Source organism: Sorex araneus, chromosome 3 (assembly GCF_027595985.1).
Source record: "Sorex araneus isolate mSorAra2 chromosome 3, mSorAra2.pri, whole genome shotgun sequence".
NCBI classification, from domain to species: domain Eukaryota; kingdom Metazoa; phylum Chordata; class Mammalia; order Eulipotyphla; family Soricidae; genus Sorex; species Sorex araneus.
This window is the reverse complement of record NC_073304.1, coordinates 13325695-13345351: the sequence shown is the minus strand read 5'-3', so window position 1 is coordinate 13345351 and position 19657 is coordinate 13325695. Positions and strand designations below refer to the sequence as shown.

The 19657-nt window shown below is 43.7% G+C and overlaps 1 protein-coding gene across 1 annotated transcript in view; it reads right to left on the bottom strand.

Annotated features, from left to right (window-relative positions):
• GALC (galactosylceramidase) overlaps positions 1–19657 on the bottom strand; it is a 59957-nt gene that overhangs the window by 3386 nt on the left and 36914 nt on the right. Inside the window, exons 11-16 of the mRNA XM_055133616.1 lie at positions 19467–19556; positions 18415–18501; positions 16403–16556; positions 15260–15440; positions 11495–11658; positions 8337–8413 (exon numbers count right to left, since the gene is read on the bottom strand). Coding sequence (XP_054989591.1) covers positions 8337–8413; positions 11495–11658; positions 15260–15440; positions 16403–16556; positions 18415–18501; positions 19467–19556 — 753 coding nt within the window. The remainder of the gene's footprint in view (positions 1–8336; positions 8414–11494; positions 11659–15259; positions 15441–16402; positions 16557–18414; positions 18502–19466; positions 19557–19657) is intronic.

The following is a 19657-nucleotide window of genomic DNA, read 5'->3' as shown; positions in this document are numbered from 1 at the left end:
TGGCTGTCTTCCCTGGGGCCCCTCGGAGGGGATGGGCTCCAGCTTCCCTCCCCGCCCCGAGCAGAGCTCCTGGCAGCCGAAGACCACCGGAACCTAGCCACAGCCATGCTGGAGGCCCCTCTCCACATGTTCGAACAGGCCTCACGCATGAAGGTACCAGCCGAGGAACCCAGGTGTGTGTAATCCCATTAACGGCCAACATCCAGAGACTTAAAAGCAAGCTCCCAGAAGTGCGCGGCCGCTTTGTGGCCGAGCAATATCTTGTAGCCTACTTCTCCCTCTGGGAGAAACTGGCAAGCTTCTGAGAGTTTCCTGCCCCCATGGGACAGCCTTGCAAGCTTCCCATGGTGTATTCATATGCTAAAGCCAGTAACAAGCTGGATCTCATTCCCCTGACCCTGAAAGAGCCTCCAGTGCAACATCCTCGGGAGTGCCAAGTCGAGAGAGACTTCTAAAATCCCAGGGAAAGGACGAATGAAAAGGTTACTGAGCCTGCTTGAGTAATCGATGATTAATGGGATTTCATGATCATGATCGTGATTTTAAAATGTTTTTTAAATGATAGAAATATACAGATTTCATGACATGATGAAATATTAGACAAAAGTCCACTCAAATTTAAAAAAAAAATAAAAGTCTCTCTTATTCATCAGTAGTTGCATACACATGTTGCTGAGGCTAGCGGTGACCAGTTTTTCAGATATAATTGCTGAATTCAAATGTCCACCTTGGCCTCTGAGTTTAGCTAAGGTCCCCATTAAGGTCCCTTCGCCCAGGCAGAAGCGAGGTAAGCAACTTTAGGAGTACCGTCTTGCTCCCATGCACAGAGCACCCATTCACACACACAGGAGGTGTGTGAAGAGCATGCTCTTACGGTAGGAGAGCAGGAACTGATAATTAACTTGACTGGGGGGATGAGTTGGGTTGGGAGGGAAACGGAAACATTCGGAGATACAATACACAGATAAAAGGTAAGGATAATTTTGAACTTTAGCCAAAAACAGTAACAACAAGTCTCACAATGGAGATGCTGCTGGTGCCCACTTGAGCAAATCGACGGACAAAGGGACGCCAGTGCTACAGCATTGCATAAGGTCAGTGCTTGGCACGTGGCTCTTACCATCAGAGCAATCGTGAGCATGTATTCACCGCATCCCATTTACAGCTAGGCTTTGGAACGCGCTCATTTCAAAAGGCAAAGAGCTGAAGAATTCCAAGCACTAGGTCAAGAACCAGATGAAAATCAATTTTTAGGGGCTGGGGAAAATGTTACAGCGGGCAGGGCACTTGACTTGCACGTGGACGAACCTGGGTTGATCCCTGGCACTCCATCCAGTCCCCAAGCCCTGCCAGGTGTGACCTTTGAGCGCAGAGCCAGGGGTAACCTCTGAGCACCACTGGGTGTGGCCCCAAACCAAACAAATATAAAATTTTTTGATAAAAATAAAATCAATTTCTAAGTTGCAAGAACTGTAACATAATAGGCCTTCACTTAGTTCTTTGTTTTATGGAGACTATATACGAGGTCCTCTTTTTATTTTTTTTCCTTCTGAGCCTTACTGAGATTAAAAATCAGTCACAGATTTCTTGGCAAAGCGAGGGCTGGAGTGCAAGCTGTCGACTCCACAGCCAGAGCCACCTACATTCCTACCATTATACCTGCACAGCTAACGTCAGCTCTAAAGATGCTCACTTGTCACTTAGGGATGAGTACATACTATGAGCAAAAAATCTCCTCTTCCTCCTCCTCCTCCTCTCTCTCTCTCTCTCTCTCTCTCTCTCTCTCTCTCTCTCTCTCTCTCTCTCTGCTCTAAAAACGCTCATTTGTCACTTAGGGACCAGTACATACTTTCTCTCTCTCTCTCTCCCTCCCTCCATCTCTCTCTCTCTCTCTCTCTCTCTCTCTCTCTCTCTCTCTCTCAGCTCTAAAAATGTTCATTTGTCACTTAGGGACCAGTACATACTACGAGCAAAAAAATCTCCTCCTCCTCCTCCTCCTCCTCCTCTCTCTCTTTTTCTCTCTCTCTCCTCTCTCTCTGCTCTAAAAACACTCATTTGTCACTTAGGGACCAGTACATACCTCTCTCTCTCTCTCTCTCCCTCCATCTCTCTCTTTCTCTCTCTCCCTCCATCTCTCTCTCTCTCCCTCTCTCTCTCTCTCTCTCTCTCTCAGCTCTAAAAATGTTCATTTGTCACTTAGAGACCAGTACATACATACTATGAGCAAAAAAATCTCCTCCTCCTCCTCCTTCTTCTCCTCCTCCTCTCTCTCTCTCTCTCTCTCTCTCTCTCTCTCTCTCTCTCTCTCTCTCTCTCTCTCTCTCTGCTCTAAAAATGCTCATTTGTCACTTAGGAACCAGTACATACTATGAGCAAAAAAATCTACTCCTCTCCTCTCTCTCTCCCTCTCCCGCACCCCCCCCTCTCTCTCTCTCTCACACACACACACACACACACACGCGCGCGGGCGCGCGCGCTAGTAAGCACAAAACCTAAATGATGACACACCGTGTGGAGGGAGAGGGGCAAAGCCAGCCATCCTGCTCCTGGCTGAGGCTGACACAAGGCCAGTGGCCAACAATGACCTCTGCTTGGACTCTTCTTCCCATCCTTCAGCTCTAAACTCTGATGTCACCAACTTCAAAAGATCTGCCCTGAGCTCCGGATCAGAGAGAATCGGGGTGAGGCTGCTTACCTGGGCTGGGAAGGAAAATCACCTCAACCCTCCTCCCTTCAGAATGGCGTTTATTTATTTTCAAGTTCATATCTTAGACAGGGGCCAACCCACAACGGCCCCCAGATCCGGCACCTCTTCATATGAGTAACAGAGAAGGGAACAAGTAGGACAATAATAGCCGGAAATGGTCACTTTGGACAAGAACTGAGTGTTAAAAGTAGGTAAAGGGATATTCCCGATAACCTTCCAGAACCTGTTTTGCAAAGCACAATGCCCAAGAGGGAGGGGGAGAGAAAGAGAGAGAGAGAGAGAGAGAGAGAGAGAGAGAGAGAGAGAGAAGTAAAGCACCTGCCACAGAGGTAGTAGAGGTAGGCTGGGGGCTGGTGGGGGAGGGGATGGGAGAGAACCTGGGGACACTGGCGCGGGGAAATGTGCTCTGGTGGAGGGCTGGGTGTGGGAACACTGCATGACTGAAACCTAATCATGAACAGCTTTGTAAGGGTCTTTCTCACAGTGATTCAACTAAAAATAAATAAATAAAAGCTAGTGGAGGACCTCTAGAGACAGCACAGAGGGAAGGGTGCTTGCCTGGCACAGGGCCAACCCAGGTTTGTTCCCTGGTGCCCCGTCTGCTTTCCAAAACACTCGAAATAAGCCCTGAGCACTGCTGGGGTGGCCCCCAAGCCACCAGTGTCCCACTCATTCACCAACTGTCTGCGGCTGCCTTCTCAGTGCCAAGCTGAGTCGAGCTGGAGAGTTGCAACACAGCCCAGAGGGACGTGTAGAACAAGTGCTCTCCGGGCTGCCACAGAACATGACTGCCAACTGCTCTCCTGGGAGAAAACAGCCCCAAAGGGCGGTGTGCCTTGATCTCCCATTCATTATTGGGTCCTGTCTAAGTGTGTCCAATAGACATAGAAGGACTGCACTCATGTGTGGAGTATACAATAACATAATATGAGACCGACATCCAAGGACAGCAGACACAAGGACCAGGAATATTGCTCCATAGTTGGAAGCCTGTCTCCTGAGCTGGGGAAGAAGGCAGCTGGGATAGAGAGGGGATCACTGAATCAATGATGGGTGGAGGGATCGGGATGGGAGATGTGTGCTAAAAGTAGATAAAGGACCAAACGTAATAGCCTCTCAGTACCTGTATGGCAAACCATAATGCCCAAAAGGAGAGAAAGAGAGAGTATGGGGGAAATTGTCTGCCATAGAGGCAGGGAGAGGTTTGGAAAAGGGGGCATACTGGGGACATTGGTGGTGAAGAATATGCACTGGTAGAGGAATCATCGATCATTGTATGACTGAAACTCAAACATGAAAGTTTTGTAACTATCTCACGATGATCCAATAAAAAAAAAAAAAGTGTGTCTAACAAAAGACAAAGTACACTTAAAGGTTTGAAGAAACCTTACAAAAGTTATCTCCACTTTACTGCAGTGAAAGCTCCAGTATCTGTCAAGCAAGAAATAATGAAAGCATGTACTCACGCATGCCCCCCAAAGGAGCACTTGCTCAGACCAAGCTTGTGCTAGACCAAGCATGCACGTTAGCTCATTGAACCTCAAGAGAAAGGCATGACTTCACAATGGAAAACAGACTCTGAGCAACGTAAAAGACTTGCAAGGAGAACATAACAGACTTCGAAGCCCACTCTCCTAACCCGCACACAGTGGGGAGAGTCAGACAACTGAGAGGTGCTGGGAATTGAAAAGTGCTGAACAGGGATCCAAGAGCGAGGACCACGGGTGAGGTGTTCGTCTTGCATGCCCCTAACCATGTTTCAATCCCCAGAACCCATATGGTCCCAAGCCCTGCCAGGAGAGATCCCTGAGTGCAGAGTCAGGAGTAAGCCTTGAGCACTGTTGGTGTAGCCAAAAAACAGGAATCAAAAAAAAGGGGGCTGACAAACATAATAAGTTCCTCAAATGAATTTGGAATGTGGCATTACAGAGATGCTTTTCTATGTACAGCAAATCATCGATTGGGGGCGAGGGTAGAGGGTCCCTCTGCTGTTTACCACACAGTAAATTCAGGTTCAAACAGAAAGACAAAGTCTCTGCTCTCACATAGCTTACATTCCAGAACACACACACACACACACACACACACACACACACACACACACACACACACAATCTATAAGCGGTCAGGACGGTCAGGACGAGTAGCAGGCTGATATGATTAGAGGGCCTGAGAGATGTGGAAATAACCAAGTACAGCAGAGAGAGGCAGCAAAGCTAGACAGAACCAGAACTACCTGGGTCGGTGAAGGGGTGAGTGAGTGAGATCCCGATTCACCCAGTCACAAGAAAGACAAGGGACAGGACCAGTAAATCACATGGTATCAGTGAGCTGTCAGGGACGAGGGACGGAACAGAGAGCGGTGGAAAGGGAGAGTGCATGAGGTGGGAGCCTGCCCTCTCGGGAAGCCCACTGAGCTTTCTAAAAGGTGCATGTAAAACACCTGGGAAATGGGGCAGGGGGTTATCTTTTAAATCCCATTTGTGACATTTTATTTGTTTTGTTTGGGGGAGGCACACCTGGTGGTGCTTAGGGGTTCCACCTGGCTCTGCACTCAGAAATGACTCCTGACAGAGCTTAGGGGACGGAGTGCCAGGGATTGAACCCAGGTCAGCCATGTGCAAGGCACAGACCCTACCCACTGTACTATCTCTCCGGCCCACCATTTGTGATTTCACTTATAAAATAACTAAAACCTTACAAGAGATAGGAAACACGACAAAAATAAAACTAAAGAACAGCAGGAGCTTTTAACACCCCCCCCCCCCTGGTGAGATGCAACAGTCTTGCCTGGGAATACAGGATCTACTCAAAAATTGATGACCTTGGGGCTAGAGCGGTAGCACAGCAGGGAGGGCATTTGCCTTGCATGCTGCCGACCCAGGTTCGATTCCCAGCATCCCATGTGGTCCCCTGAGCACCGCCAGGGGTAATTCCTGAGTGCAAAGCCAGGAGTGACCCAAAAAGAAAAAAAATTGATGAGCTTCGCCCTAATTGGTGTAGAAACACAGTGTAACACTGGGAGCATTACACTGTAAAGACTCGAAACAATGTGTGAATGAATTCAAATAGAAGCGACTCCAGGATGACTGTGGAATCAGGAAACACACTCCCCACTGGACACGCCCTCGTTGGCTCGGCAGGTACACAGCGGGCTCCTGTGTGTGTGCCACAGGCAACTTAAGGGAGAAGGAAGAGAGAGGAGAGAGGGGAAGAGAGGGAGCCAGCTCTAGGAGCCAGGCACCGTGCAAGGAGTAGGGAAAACACAGAAACCAACAACTGAAAAGGTATGTCAGGAGGCATTTAGAGCTTCGAAGAAAATATAAGTACGGGACAAGTTCTACAGCGGGGTGTAGTACACAAAATGATCACAAAAGAACGTCAAAGGGAGTATCGGAGCAAACTGTGCAAACAAAAGCATGAGGAAGCTAAGAGAATATAAAATGTGATACTGAGTAGTAAGAGGCAAACAAGCCTATCGATGTGAGATGATTTACAACACCATCAAGGCAGCCTTTCATGCACAGGCAAAGGGACAGTAAAATAAAGGCTATGCACAAGTATAAAACAATAGTGCACACTGCCTCTTAATATTCACAAATAGATTCTGTATAGAATCAAAACTTAAACATAAAAAAAAAAGACCCTAAGCTTTGGACTGTTGTGGGGGGTTGTAGGGTGGGGGAATGTTCTTTACCTTGAGAAAGAAATCTCTCTTAAATTAAAAAAAGAAAAAAGAAGAAAAAAGAAAAAAAAAGTAACGAACAAGGATAAAATATTTAACAGGATAAAAATCAAATCTTCAATTCATCAAAAATATAATGTACATGAGAGCATGGGAGAAAACAGTTGCAACAGACAGAAGATACGGAGTTACTACGCAGGATATACAATAAATCCCTACAAATCCATCAGAAGGGAATCCATCAACGGGAAAATGAATAAACAAATGTGAATGGATACTCAGAGTAAAGAATGCAAAGGGGCAGTAAGCATACTAAGATATGTAACAGTCCCAATCTCCAGGAGATGAAAATTAAGCCCATTTTAAAAATTTTTTAAACTAATCATACCAAATATTCACTGTTCACTATCATCCCATTGTTCATTGATTTTCTCAAGCAGGCACCAGTAACGTCTCCATTGTGAGACTTGTTGTTACTGTTTTGGGCATATCGAATACGCGATGGGTAGCTTGCCAGGCTCTGCCGTGCAGGCTAGATACTCTCTGTAGCTTGCCAGGCTCTCCGAGAGGGGCGGAGGAATCGAACCCAGGTCGGCTGAGTGCAAGGCAAATGCCCTACCGCTGTGCTATACCAAATATTATCATTGCTAAATAAAAAAATCACTTGTTTGGCTATCAACAGGGCATTTATCTGTCAAAACACAATCCACGTCTGAATACCTAAACCTAAATAAAAGAGGGGTACATAAAAAGAATCCCTTCCCTCTTTTCTGCAAGGAAATCCAATCTTTACCATCTCAGTTCTCCGTATGAAGGACGAGACCCACGTCACGCCTATTAAATACAGGCTCATTAAACACATGGTTACAACCCAACCCAAGCCTGAGACATCAGTATTATAATTTTGGGTGGTGGAGTGAGAAAAGGGGAAAATTCAAAAAAGTTCCTTAAAGTTCATTATTTGTCTTGATTATAATCTCAACAGAATCGTGATAGGACTGTCCCAGGAGCCACAAGTAAAACAAAAGAATTTCTCTTCACAAGCTCTTGGGATGCATATCAATCACTAGCTTATGATCAATTAGTGATTTCTGACAAGTATTTTTAGATTTCTATGATAACTGCAATACTTCTCTGACAAAAATATACATAGACATTTTTCAAAAACATTGTACTCATAGGGGCCAGATACAGTACAGTGGGTAAGGCACTTGCCTTGCATGTAGCTGACCCAGATTGGATCCCGGGCACCACATATATCCCTCTGGGTCCTCCCAGGACAGAGTCCTCAGCAAAACAGGGTATGACCCAAACCCCCCATTCTCAAAAAGTAGTACAAAAACGGTGGATATAGTAGAGAGTCAAAACTAAATGACATCAAATAAAATAAATGAACCATCAAAAATAAATTCCAGGGGCTGGAGCAATAGCACAGTGGGTAGGGCGTTTGCCTTGCATGTGGTCAACCGGGTTTGATTCCCAGCATCCCATATGGTCCCCTGAGCACTGCCAGGGGTAATTCCTGAGTACAGAGCCAGGAGTAACCCCTGAGCATCGCCAGGTGTGACCCAAAAAGCAAAATTAATTAATTAATTAATTAATCAATTAATTAATTAATTAATTAATTCCATGACTGCTTATCTCTATTTAAAAAAAAAAACTTGAATTACAGCCTCTGCTCAAGAAAACTTTAATAAATTAATTATTGATCTAATTACAACTGGTTTTGGTCACAAAAAAAATTTAATCATGGAGTTTAAAGTTATCTACCACTGGCTCTCATGTGTACATATCATCATCCTAGAAACTAATGATTTGTTGTTCATGGAAGACTGTTTACTTCTATTATTTATCATACTTTACATTCTCATTTGATAACAAAAAGTGCCAGAGAGGCAAAGCAAAGAACATTTCACTCCAGAAATTCCGATCAGCAATACTTACCTTAATAGTTAGAGTGAGTGTATACCACTGTTTTTCTGTAACATTAACGTGCCCAGAAGTATATATGATCCATCCAGCTGCAACACAAGAAGATTATACTCTTACATAACCTGATTATATAAGGTAATATTACTAACAATATTTTTTACATCTAAACATAAAATCATGTAACTGTGGGGATTATCAGGTGACACTTGTATTTAGTAAAGTCAGCCTATATGAATAACTATGTCCCTTCATTTTTTAAATCTTTAATTTTTGAATTAAAAAAAATCCTTAATGGCACAGGGAGTCAACAAAGCAAATGTTAATGTGAGAGTCAAAATGAAAAAATTACTAGTCAGAAATGACACAAATGAAGAACATGGTAGGTGATATATTTTTTAAAAAGTCAACAGAAGCTCTGAGTAACAGAATAACAGAAGCTGAGCAAAAGATTGAGGAGCTCCAAGATGAGGAAGAGGAAACCACTAGGAAACAGCAGAAACTAGAAAATAGTCTGAAAAGAAATGAACAGCAAACTACGGGGTGAGTTCAAGGGGAACAATATCAGAATCGCTGGCGTCCCTGAACAACAGGAATGCAAATGTGATGAAGAAATCATAGTTAAATCATCTCTAAGAACTTTTCAGAGTTGAGGATTATAGGCACCAAGGTCCAAGAAACGTGAAGGGTACCAGTGAACACAGACCCAATTAGAAAAACTCCAAGACATATTTTCCTCAAACTAGACAAAAATCTAAAACTAGAGACAGACTAGTGAATGCAGCACAATAACTTACAGTCAAAGTAAAGAGCACAGATGCATAGATCTATCAAACGGGACTCTGGGAGTCAGAAGAATCTGGAAGGATAGGGCACCAAAACTCAAGGAAATGAACACTCACCGAGAATACTCTATCAAGCTAGATTATCATTCAGATTTGAATGAACTATACAGAGCTTCACGGATAGGCAACACGGACAGGCAACAAGAATTCGTATCCTTGAAACCAGATTTGCAAGGTTTGTTAAAAAGAGCAACGTTAAAGCACAGGAGAAATTTCCCATCATGTGACACCGAGTATGGCATTCACTAATGATGTATATGGCTGTCTTCTACTAGATTAAGAAAAGTTAAAAACATGTAGCACATAACTATCACAAATTGACTTTTATTGATTTATTTTCTGATGATTTTCTGTGCCATCCCTTTAAGTTTTATTGGACCAACTAACATGAAATAAATTTGTTATATGCCTGCCAAAGGGACAGGCTGGGGTGGGAGGGAACCAGGGGATATTGGCTGGTGAAGGGAAGAGGACACTGGTGCTGGGGTTGGTGCTGGAACTCTGTATGGCTGAAACAATTCCACTATGAACAACTTTGTAAATCACAGTGTCTTAATAAATGGAGCTGGGGAAAAGAAATCCTTCATCCAGACTTGCATTCAACAACTGCTCTGACCCAAATGCTAGATGTGAGTAGACCAGAGAGCTAGAAAAACAGACTGACAAACCAACCAGAGCACAATGTTCTCATAGCTATAATTCAGATATATATTTATACCTCTTGGCTTGAACATGACAGATAAGGAATAGCCAAAGATGACCACAGGCACCCCAGCCAGCGCAAACAGTTACATGGTAATATTATCATTAACTGAAAATACAGTGGAAAAAAATGAGGGGGTATATCTTTCCTTTTTGCATTTCAGATGCATTACGTCTGAAACCCTAAGAGAAACTTTTAGATGAATCATCTACAAACCCATTCTTCATCTCAATTGAATCTAAGCAGACTTAGGGCAATAATATAATTCTGCAATTCCTACTCTAATATCCTTGCTAGAACAGGGTTTCGAAAACCTTTTCTACTCAATTTCTTTCACCCATTTTTATGCAAACTGGGACATATAAGTAAATAAAAAAAAGCTATATGTCTTCATCAATTTTAATTTTTATTTATAAATCCTTCTCATGTTAGAAAGAGGCAAAGTTTTAAGAAAGAATAGCAAGTTATGAGAAAGAGTTTTTTCTTTTTAAATCTGGAAGAAAGTCAAAAGACTGAGAATCAAGAAGTCAGCCCCCAAAATACCCTAGTTTGAATGAAGTGCTGTCTACCCAAACCAAAGTGAATTGTATCTATTCTATATAAAGTATTATTCAAGGCTATTCAGAAGACTGATTAAAAAGTCAAGCTGAATTGAGAAATGGGAATTCTCCAATGCAAGCTCTTCAATCCCTCTCCTTTGATCTCTATAAACACACTAGCACCATTCTTTTTTTTTTTTTTTTGCTTTTTGGGTCACACCCGGCGATGCACAGGGGTTACTTCTGGGCTCATGCACTCAGAAATCACTCCTGGCAGTGCTCAGGGGACCATATGGGATGCTGGGAATTGAACCCGGGTTGGCTGGGTGCAAGGCAAACGCCCTACCTGCTGTGCTATCGCTCCAGCCCCCAACACTAGCACCATTCTTACAGTGCTGCTTTGATACGTGCCATTTCCTGAATGTTCTCTCACCATAACCCAGACTTATTAAAATCCTGTCTGACAACCCAGCTCCACTGAATAGTACCCAGCCAGACTTTGCACAAGTTCCCCGTTTACATGTTGCCTCTCAGTATGCAGTAACTCTTTCATTTTGAATTGAGTCTCATTTCTTATGTGTGATGAGTCTCTTCTCGATCACAGATCCAAGCATCTGGAAGTAAAGCTCTCCCACGTGTGAATGGAGGCAGAACAGAATGGCTTGTTACTTAGTAAGTCCCATGCTACAACACGGAGGTGCTCAAACTCTTTTGAATTCCTGGTGAGTTTTTCTACTATTCTAAAGACCAGGTTAAGGGCTGGACCACAAAACCATGATGATGCCATGACATCCTCTGAGGGGGAACCCAGGCTTCCAAAAGTTTTAAGTCTGCTCAGGTGATTTCTTTCTCTCTTTTCCCTTTGGGTTACACCCCAGTGATGCTCAGGGGTTACTCCTGGCTCTGCACTCAGGAATTACTCCTCCCTGGTGGTGCTCGGGGAACTGTATGGGGTCCCGGGGATCAAATTTCAATCAGGCAAGTGCAAAGAAAACAGCTTACCCACCGGACTATCTCTCCAGCCCATGTTCAGGTGATTTCAATGTGTAACCAACGTGGAGAAGCAGGGTTCTAGAAGTCACTTACCGAGATCACCCGTAACTTTGAAGGTGCCATTTGCAAAGATCCAGAAGAAAACTCCTCTGGCACTTCTAACCAAAATCCCGCCTTTATTGACTCTTGCCGCAATGAACACACCTCCCGTCAAAGGCGTCTCTATGTACACATCACACCTTATGGTCAGGTTGGACCTGCAGAACGAAACCGTCAGTTAATGCTCAACATCACTTCACTTCACTTGTATCACGTGTCTCCCCATTGATCTTCGATTTGCTCGAGCGGGCGACAGTAACATCTCCATTGTCCCTGTCGAGTGCTAGTGTAGCCCAATGATATCTGTTTGCTCCAGGAATAGGAAGAGCCTCAAACCGTTCATTCAGGTTTTGACGAAGAAGTCTGACCATCTCATTGGTGCCCAACATGTCATTCCTAATGCACGCCGGTGTGGGATTTTCGCAGCCACGCACTCCTAAGCTCTGCGTGAGCGGATACGAGGCTGGCTAACAGCACCGGAGCGGGAATGCGTGACTCAGAAACGTTGGTGACTTGACGTTTGGCTTGAAGTTTGACACAACTTAAGACATCCCGTGGCCTCTCTTCATGAAACACTAGGAAATATTGACTATTTTTTAAGTGTCCGAAGCACACATTTCTTATCTCTCTATAACAAAACAGTTTCTCCAGGAATATATTAAAAGAAAATGTTTGTGGTCGAAATCCACAAAAAGGTACGTTGACACCAGACTCTGAATCAGGCTTATTCGATTCACATGAGCAACGGGGAGCGGGTGAAGACCACTGGGAGCCGGTGGAGGCGATTAGTGCTCTAAGCCCACGACTTAAAACTTCAGAATGACCTAAAAAGCATTTCTTGGCGAGAGTTCAACTCTGCTGAGCCTACTGTAGGTGTTTCACCATTTTATTCATGTGGGAACGTGTAAAATCACCTCAAGGTTGAACGTGGGCCCCCACGCCCCAAGCCGACTCAGGGTCGCCCTGAATGTGGCACCACTAACGGGCCCTAGGGCACTTCTGCTCCACTGTCTCGTCAACCTCGCTCCTTATACCCCAGAGTCCTTTCTGGCTCATTGGAAATGGAAAAAAAAAATGCTACTGATTACTGTCAGCACCAGAAACTTATTTTAGAGTGGAATGAGAAGAGCAACTTTTTTCACTTACATCACGCAAGTTAATTCGGCATCAGAACTTGCAGGTACCTGCGGGACTCCCCCCTTTTCCCCACAATACCTAGATATTGCAGTCAGAGAAGAGAAACACGGGGTGCTTGTGGCTCTCTAAACAAATCTAGTTACTTCAAACATAGGATAAAATACCAGGAAATAACATCTTATATGGAAGGAGAATGGATCTGAAAGGGCATTAGAAAGCAGGCATCGGGGCTGGAGCGATACAGCGAGTAGAGCATTTGCCTTGCAAGCATCCGACCCAGGTTCGATTCCCAGCATCCCATATGGTCCCCTGAGCACCGCCAGGAGTCATTCCTGAGTGCAGAGCCAGGAGTGACCCCTGTGCATCGCCAGGTGTGAGCCAAAAAGTGGGAGAAAAAAAAAAAGAAAGCAGGCATCTAAACTCAGCTCGGATTCCACAGGACAGAGTTGCTGCAACCCCTTTGTGACGGAGTCACATGAAGTCGGGTTCAAGAACTACCAGAGAAATAGCACAATGGTTAATAGTACAATGGCTAATGGCACATGGCCAGTCAGGTTCAATGCCGGCACCGCATTTGTATGGTCCTCTGTGCATGACCAGGAGTGATTCCTGAGCACTGCAGGGTGTGGCCCAATTATAACAGAAATATAGATCAAACAACCCTATCCTGATATGCATAACTGCTTCACCTGATTAGAAATTGATTTTTTTCTTGAATCTACTGCTCTTTCCCTTCCCCCACCTCCCTAACCACTGCCAGAGATGCTGGTGAAGACGGGATATTGCTCTTTAACTACTACACAGGCTTCAAAGTGAGGAGAAGTTTTGGCTAATCATTGAACTGTGCTCTACCACATTTCTTTAACTGAAAAGCCTCTCAAACTTCAATCCACAAGGGAGCTTGAGTTCAGGCAAAGCCTTCGTAAACTCCTGAGCCTGGGCAGGAGGAGTTTTCTACAGAGGCTGGCTTCCAACCTAATGGTCACAACAGGGAACCCAGAGCCAAGAAGACAGTTCAGGTGAGAGAGCTCATGGCTGGCACGTCTCTAACATGTGCAAGGCCCCGAGTTAGATCCCTGCCTGACATCTAACCCCCGAGAACCATCAATTGTAGGTCGTAGCCATGGTCACTAACAGAGAATCAAGGGGCAACAATGAACTGTCAGGCCTGTACCATGGGCTGAATACTGCCAGAAGTCGCCCCAGCCCGCCACTGAGAGTGACCCCTATAAAAACAAATGGAACCCAACTCTTGAACACACACGGGCACCTATCTTCCAACAGGACGTTGGGAAGAAAGGGGGGAGACGCTCATCAAGGCTCCTGATGTGATCAGAAGAGCCAAGCGGGTAAGAAGGAGAATGGTGTCGTGGCGTCCCTGAAGTGTGAAGACGCTTTCCTAAGTTAGGCTGGAACCCTTCACTCTCTCTCTCACTCTCCAAGATGCTATGGGGGTCTCAAAGACCTCAAATATGCAAGTTGCTCAAGATTTATACCAGAGCTTGGGGCTAGAACTGAAATCTGTAACAAGGAGCAAGGCAGCTACAGGAGGGATAAAGGCTTTCTGCAGCATTTCACTGACAGCCATTCAGGACTCTTTTCAGAATTCTCCTTTCTCTCCTGTCCAATTTCCAATCCACAGATCTGACTGTCGGGTGGCATGGCATCAATAGCTATTGTCACAAAACCTGGAGTGCTTATACTTTATCCTTCACAGTAGTATTGTACCAGATAAAAGACTATAAAAGAAGCACCTGAAATACATGATTTTTGAATTAAAAAAACATATTACACTGTAATAGGTAAGCCACATTACATAGTGACTTAAAGAGAAAGATACAGTGTAACCTGGTTATTAATTTCAAGGAAAGAATAAATATAACTAAATATAACGTGTTTCCTTAATTAATGCCAAGAGAAAAGCTGAATTAACTAGACAATCAGGGCTAGAGCGATAGCACAGTGGGTAGGGTGTTTGCCTTGCATGCCACTGACCTGGGTTCGAAGAGCCTGGCAAGCTACTGAGATATCTCATCCACATGGCAGAGCCTGGCAAGCTCCCCGTGACATATTCGATATGCCAAAAAACAGTAACAACAAGTCTCACAATAGAGACGTTACTGGTGCCTGCTCGATGAGCAATGGGATGACACTGACAGTGACAATGACATTAACTAGACAATCACTCACTGATTGACATTTTACTATTGCCATGTACTGTCACTTGATAAACTGATTTCCTACAGACTAAAGAAGTGTAATTCCACCATACGTCCACCAGGGGGCAATATCAGACCAACAAAATCCACTCTAGTACCGCATACAAATGTCTGAACCTATTTATAAATGCTGTTATCATTACATGCATTTGTGCAATTAAATTATAGTTACATATGAAAATGAAACACTGCTGCCATGATGACCACTCAGTTGTGTAAATAAGATCAGGACTCAGGCAACAGAAACTTTTGTGAATTTGAGGTCACCGGGACACTCGACATTCACACACCTCAAGTTCTCAGGCCAGGAGGAGCGTTGAAAAGTGTTTACTTCAAAGTGTATCTGGTAAGAGCAAAAGGTCATTTCAGACAGACCGACATGAAAGACACAAACTGTACGCACCACTTGTAATCGCCGATGATGCTTAGCGTGTTGTACGCATCGGCAGCCCAGGTGATTGGCCGCTGATTAAGAACTTGGCGCAGGGTGAAGCGATGCTCTCCAGGGTCTTCATCGTTGGTGAAGTATTCGAATACGCCCGTCTGGTCAGCAAAATTGGGTGCTTCACTAAATTCCGGGTGATCTATTTATAAAAATAACCCATTTCATTTAGCATCAAGTTCTTACAAAATCTGTCCTGAGGTTACCTATTATAAACCTTTTTCAAGCCGCTGACATATTCTATAACCAGGCAAAGTTCTATGTTTCATAAATATTGATTTTTGATCATCTTTATTAAATATCAGCATGGTCAGTATTTATTAGGACTAGCTTTATGTACAGACTTTGCAGTTTTAACCCATGCAAAAATAAACTTTTTTTTTACTTTTTTTTATCCCCACTAACTCCCATGGCACTCAGTTCACTGAGGAAGGTAGGTATGAACACATATAAGCCTCCCCTAATATATATACATATATATATATATATATATATATATATATATATATATATATTGCACTGTAGCACTGTAGTCCCATTGTTCATCGATTTGTTCGAGCGGGCACCAGTAACATCTTCATTGTGAGACTTGTTACTGTTTTTGACATATTCAATATGCCACGGGTAGCTTGCCAGGCTCTGCTGTGCAGGCGGGATACTCTCGGTAGCTTGCCAGGCACTCCGAGAGGGACAGAGGAAACAAACCCAGGTCGGCCGCATACAAAGCAAACCACCCCTACCCGCTGTGCTATCGCTCCAGTCCAATATGAAATAGTAACAAATCTTTAATTTTAACAAAAAATGAGTTTGCGATATCGTTAACTTTCACTTGGCCAATAACCTCTACGCTTTCTCTGGCCCCCAAACATACAGGATCCTTGAGATCTGGGTCCTTGAGGGTCACCTTATAGGAACACAAAATTAGGTTCTCATTTGCCGTGTCCAAGTTTCAAGCTAAATGAACATGTTTCTCATACACTCCATCGCAAGACTAGCTTAACAAGTAGAAGTCTATCAACCAAGATTGCTAATAAAAGGAAAAAAAAAAGAGAGAAAACCAAGTGATGCTTTGGTGGGAAAAAAAAATAAAAAACAACAACTCACCCACATCGAAGTCATCTGTGTAAATAGGTGGGAAGGGCTTGGACCCGGGAGGAGGAGGGTGGCTGCCTTTGCTCCCGGTGGTCAGGGTGGTCAGAGTGAACAGTTCGTCCTCTTTCAGTTCCAGGGTGAAAGTAGCGGTGCTGCTGTCCAGGAGCTGAAAGAGAGGACGATGCTGTACTCACGGATCACACGCTGGGTCCTCTCACTTGTGCCCAGCAGCTTGAGCCTACGTCACAGCCGTGCCATTTTGCAGGAACTTCCTGACCACCTGTGAAGTTCAAGTTCCCTCAAGTTCAAGTTCAATCAATCCAACAGCCAGGCCCTGGGGAGCTTTTTCCTGAAGTTACTTCACTAGGGTCGGGACTACTAAATGCCAGACTCCACAGGGTGGCACAGGTATCATCCCAAATGGTATTGCTTACCATGGGAAGGTCTATTTTACCCCTCTATTTATCAAAATTTTCTATGTGGAAATAAAGACGATTCTTTTATTAGAATACCAAGTGCCCAGCCATTGATGGGGACAAGGTGAGTCACAGAACAATAACACAAAGCAGAAAAAGTAGCAGAAGGGTGTTTATCTAGGTGGAGGAACGTACTCGTGGGCATCAATTCATTCTCTCAGACGTTTTCTGAGAAACCATATGCTATAAAGCATACACCTCAGAGCAGACACCCCGGAGGGCTAGCAGGGCACGCCCACCCGGCCCCCACGCCCCATCGTCAGGGTGTGGAGTGGGAAAGCTCTGACTAGACAAGCATAGTCAGTCCTAAATGGCTGTGGGCGAAGACGGTGAGTGAAAGCTTCAGGAAGGAGCAAGACACAAGCTGACTCTCAAGGAGAACAGATGGGAAAAAAAGCAAGCATGTACAAAGTCAAAGAGATCAACTGGAATGAGGTGAGTTTAGCAGCCATGTATCTTGACGGGAGAGCAGTCTTTTTCCTCAAGTCTAATCATGAAGACCAGTTTTCTAAGCTAAGGGATGTCAACTTATGGGAACACCCCAGGGCCTTTGAATGACTTGACTTCAGCATCCTGCATTTGATGAGATACATCATTCTGCAGGTTGTTTGTTTGGGGCCACACCCAGCAGAGCCCAGGGCTTACTCCTGGCTCTACGCTCAGGAATCACTCCTGGCAGGCTCAGGGGACCATCTGGGGAATCGTAGATCAAACCTGGGTCAGCAATGGGCAGGGCAAGCAGCCTACCAGTTCTACTTATGGCTGCTGTCCCCTAGATACATCATTCTGGTAAGCAGTGTAATGGATGGCGGCTAGGAGGAGTCAGCTTGGAGGCTGAGAAAACAGAAGACCGTTTCCAGAGAAGATAAAGAGGAACTGAAATCAAGCAGTAGGATGCAATGACCTTCAAGAAATGGGTAATGGAAATATGGGGCAAATAGAGATTCTACGTTTGATCACTGAGTGTGTGGAAAAGAATCTTCAATGAGCCTCAAACTTCTGACGTGGGCTGTCAGATGATGGTGTGTCACCAAGAAAGACCATAAGAACAAACACACTATAAGAACACACAAATTTCTCTACTGCCTTAAAGCATATTTAAATACCACTCCACCAAAAAAAGTTTTCAACAAACATTTCAACTATTCTTCAACCATAAATAAAATCAATCATGACATTTGAAATTGTTAATTTGCTCATCAAGCATGCCGAAAGTAAATAATGGACCAAACATGATGACCTCTCAGTGTCTGTGTTTCAAGCTATAATGCCCAAAAGTAGAGAGAGAGTATGGGGAATATTGTCTGCCATAGAGGCAGGGGGAGGGTGGGAGAGGGGGGTATACCCAGGATACCGGTGGTGGGGAATGTGCACTGGTGGAGGGATGGGTGTTTGATCATTGTGAGATTGTAACCCAAACATGAAAGTTTGCAACTATCTCACAGTGACTCAGCAGAATTAAAAAAAAGAAAAAAAATTTGCTCATCAAATTTCTATTCCCTGTTACTGATACAATGCTCAATATACAGAAATTTATTTTAAAACTACCCATATAGAATCCAGTTGATTAAACAGATATCTCTGAGATGGTCTTCCAATTCTGGTATACCACACGTGCAACTCTGGTATTTCACTCTGCGGAGAAAACACAAGAAAAGCATAGTGATTTCTCACATCCTCTGAGAATTTCCAAAACCAGGACCAACCCAAATGAATCCATGGAAATGCTCCCTCTCTGTTTTGGCTTACCAAAAGATTATCCCCAAATTTTAAATAGCAACATTTGAAAAAATGTTGTTAAAAGAAATATTTCACTTTCCATAAACTCTAAATAGATGGGGCAAATGTCAGAAAATGTTTATAGAGTCTTTGATTCAAAAAATGCTCACTATTCCTGGATAATGAGCTTTCAAAGAATTTTCTGGTATGAAAAATTAATCATTGACTTGTTCTTCTAGCCCGCGTTTAATCCTGAATGTGTATCTCATTTGCTTATCTCTATGTCTTTTTGCTTACTCGTTCCATTCTGGAGAAGCCACTTTTCTCTCTTGAACACATACTTCCTCTCTTTCTCTCTCTGTCCATCCTTTTAAGTTTTTGTTCACTAAAAATTATCTTGCTTCACTAAGACATAAAAATTTTAAAACAATTAAAAACCTAACTCCTATGCAATCTGTAATCTGGAAAGGCACTGTATTCCCTGCATTCAAATATAATCGTTGATGAAAAACAGCAGAGATCCACATCTTTTATACCTTGCTTTCCATAGAGATTACTCTAACGGTTAATGTTTAAAATTTTCCATAGGGATTACTCTAAAGGTTAATGTCTAAACTTTTCCCAAACTACATGACTGATTCTTTTGCCAATAAGAACTTTCCAGAAGCGACTCAAAGTGTCAAGGCTGTAGGCAGAGTTTTACCTCCTACTGGCTTCTACTCTGGTTTGAGCAAGATAGCAAACCCCGGGAATTTTGCACCTTTATATGCAAACTCTTAATAGTGCTTGACCTAAATCTTCACTTCAGAACTTCTAGACCTTATAAAAGTATATACATTTTCTAATCAAAGCCAAAATGTAAGTTCTATGTATTTACTTACAAAAGAACCCTTAAGAATGAAAGTAGCAAATTGTCGGGACACATTGAAGTAGGGAAGTAAAGGCCGGATGCACCTAGAATGTTTATGGCTCTGAGGAGAAAGAAAAGTTACCTAGGTTATTTGAATAATATAAAAGCATCTTAAGAAACAAAAAATAAATATCCACTGCCTAAGACTGTTCAACATTAAAA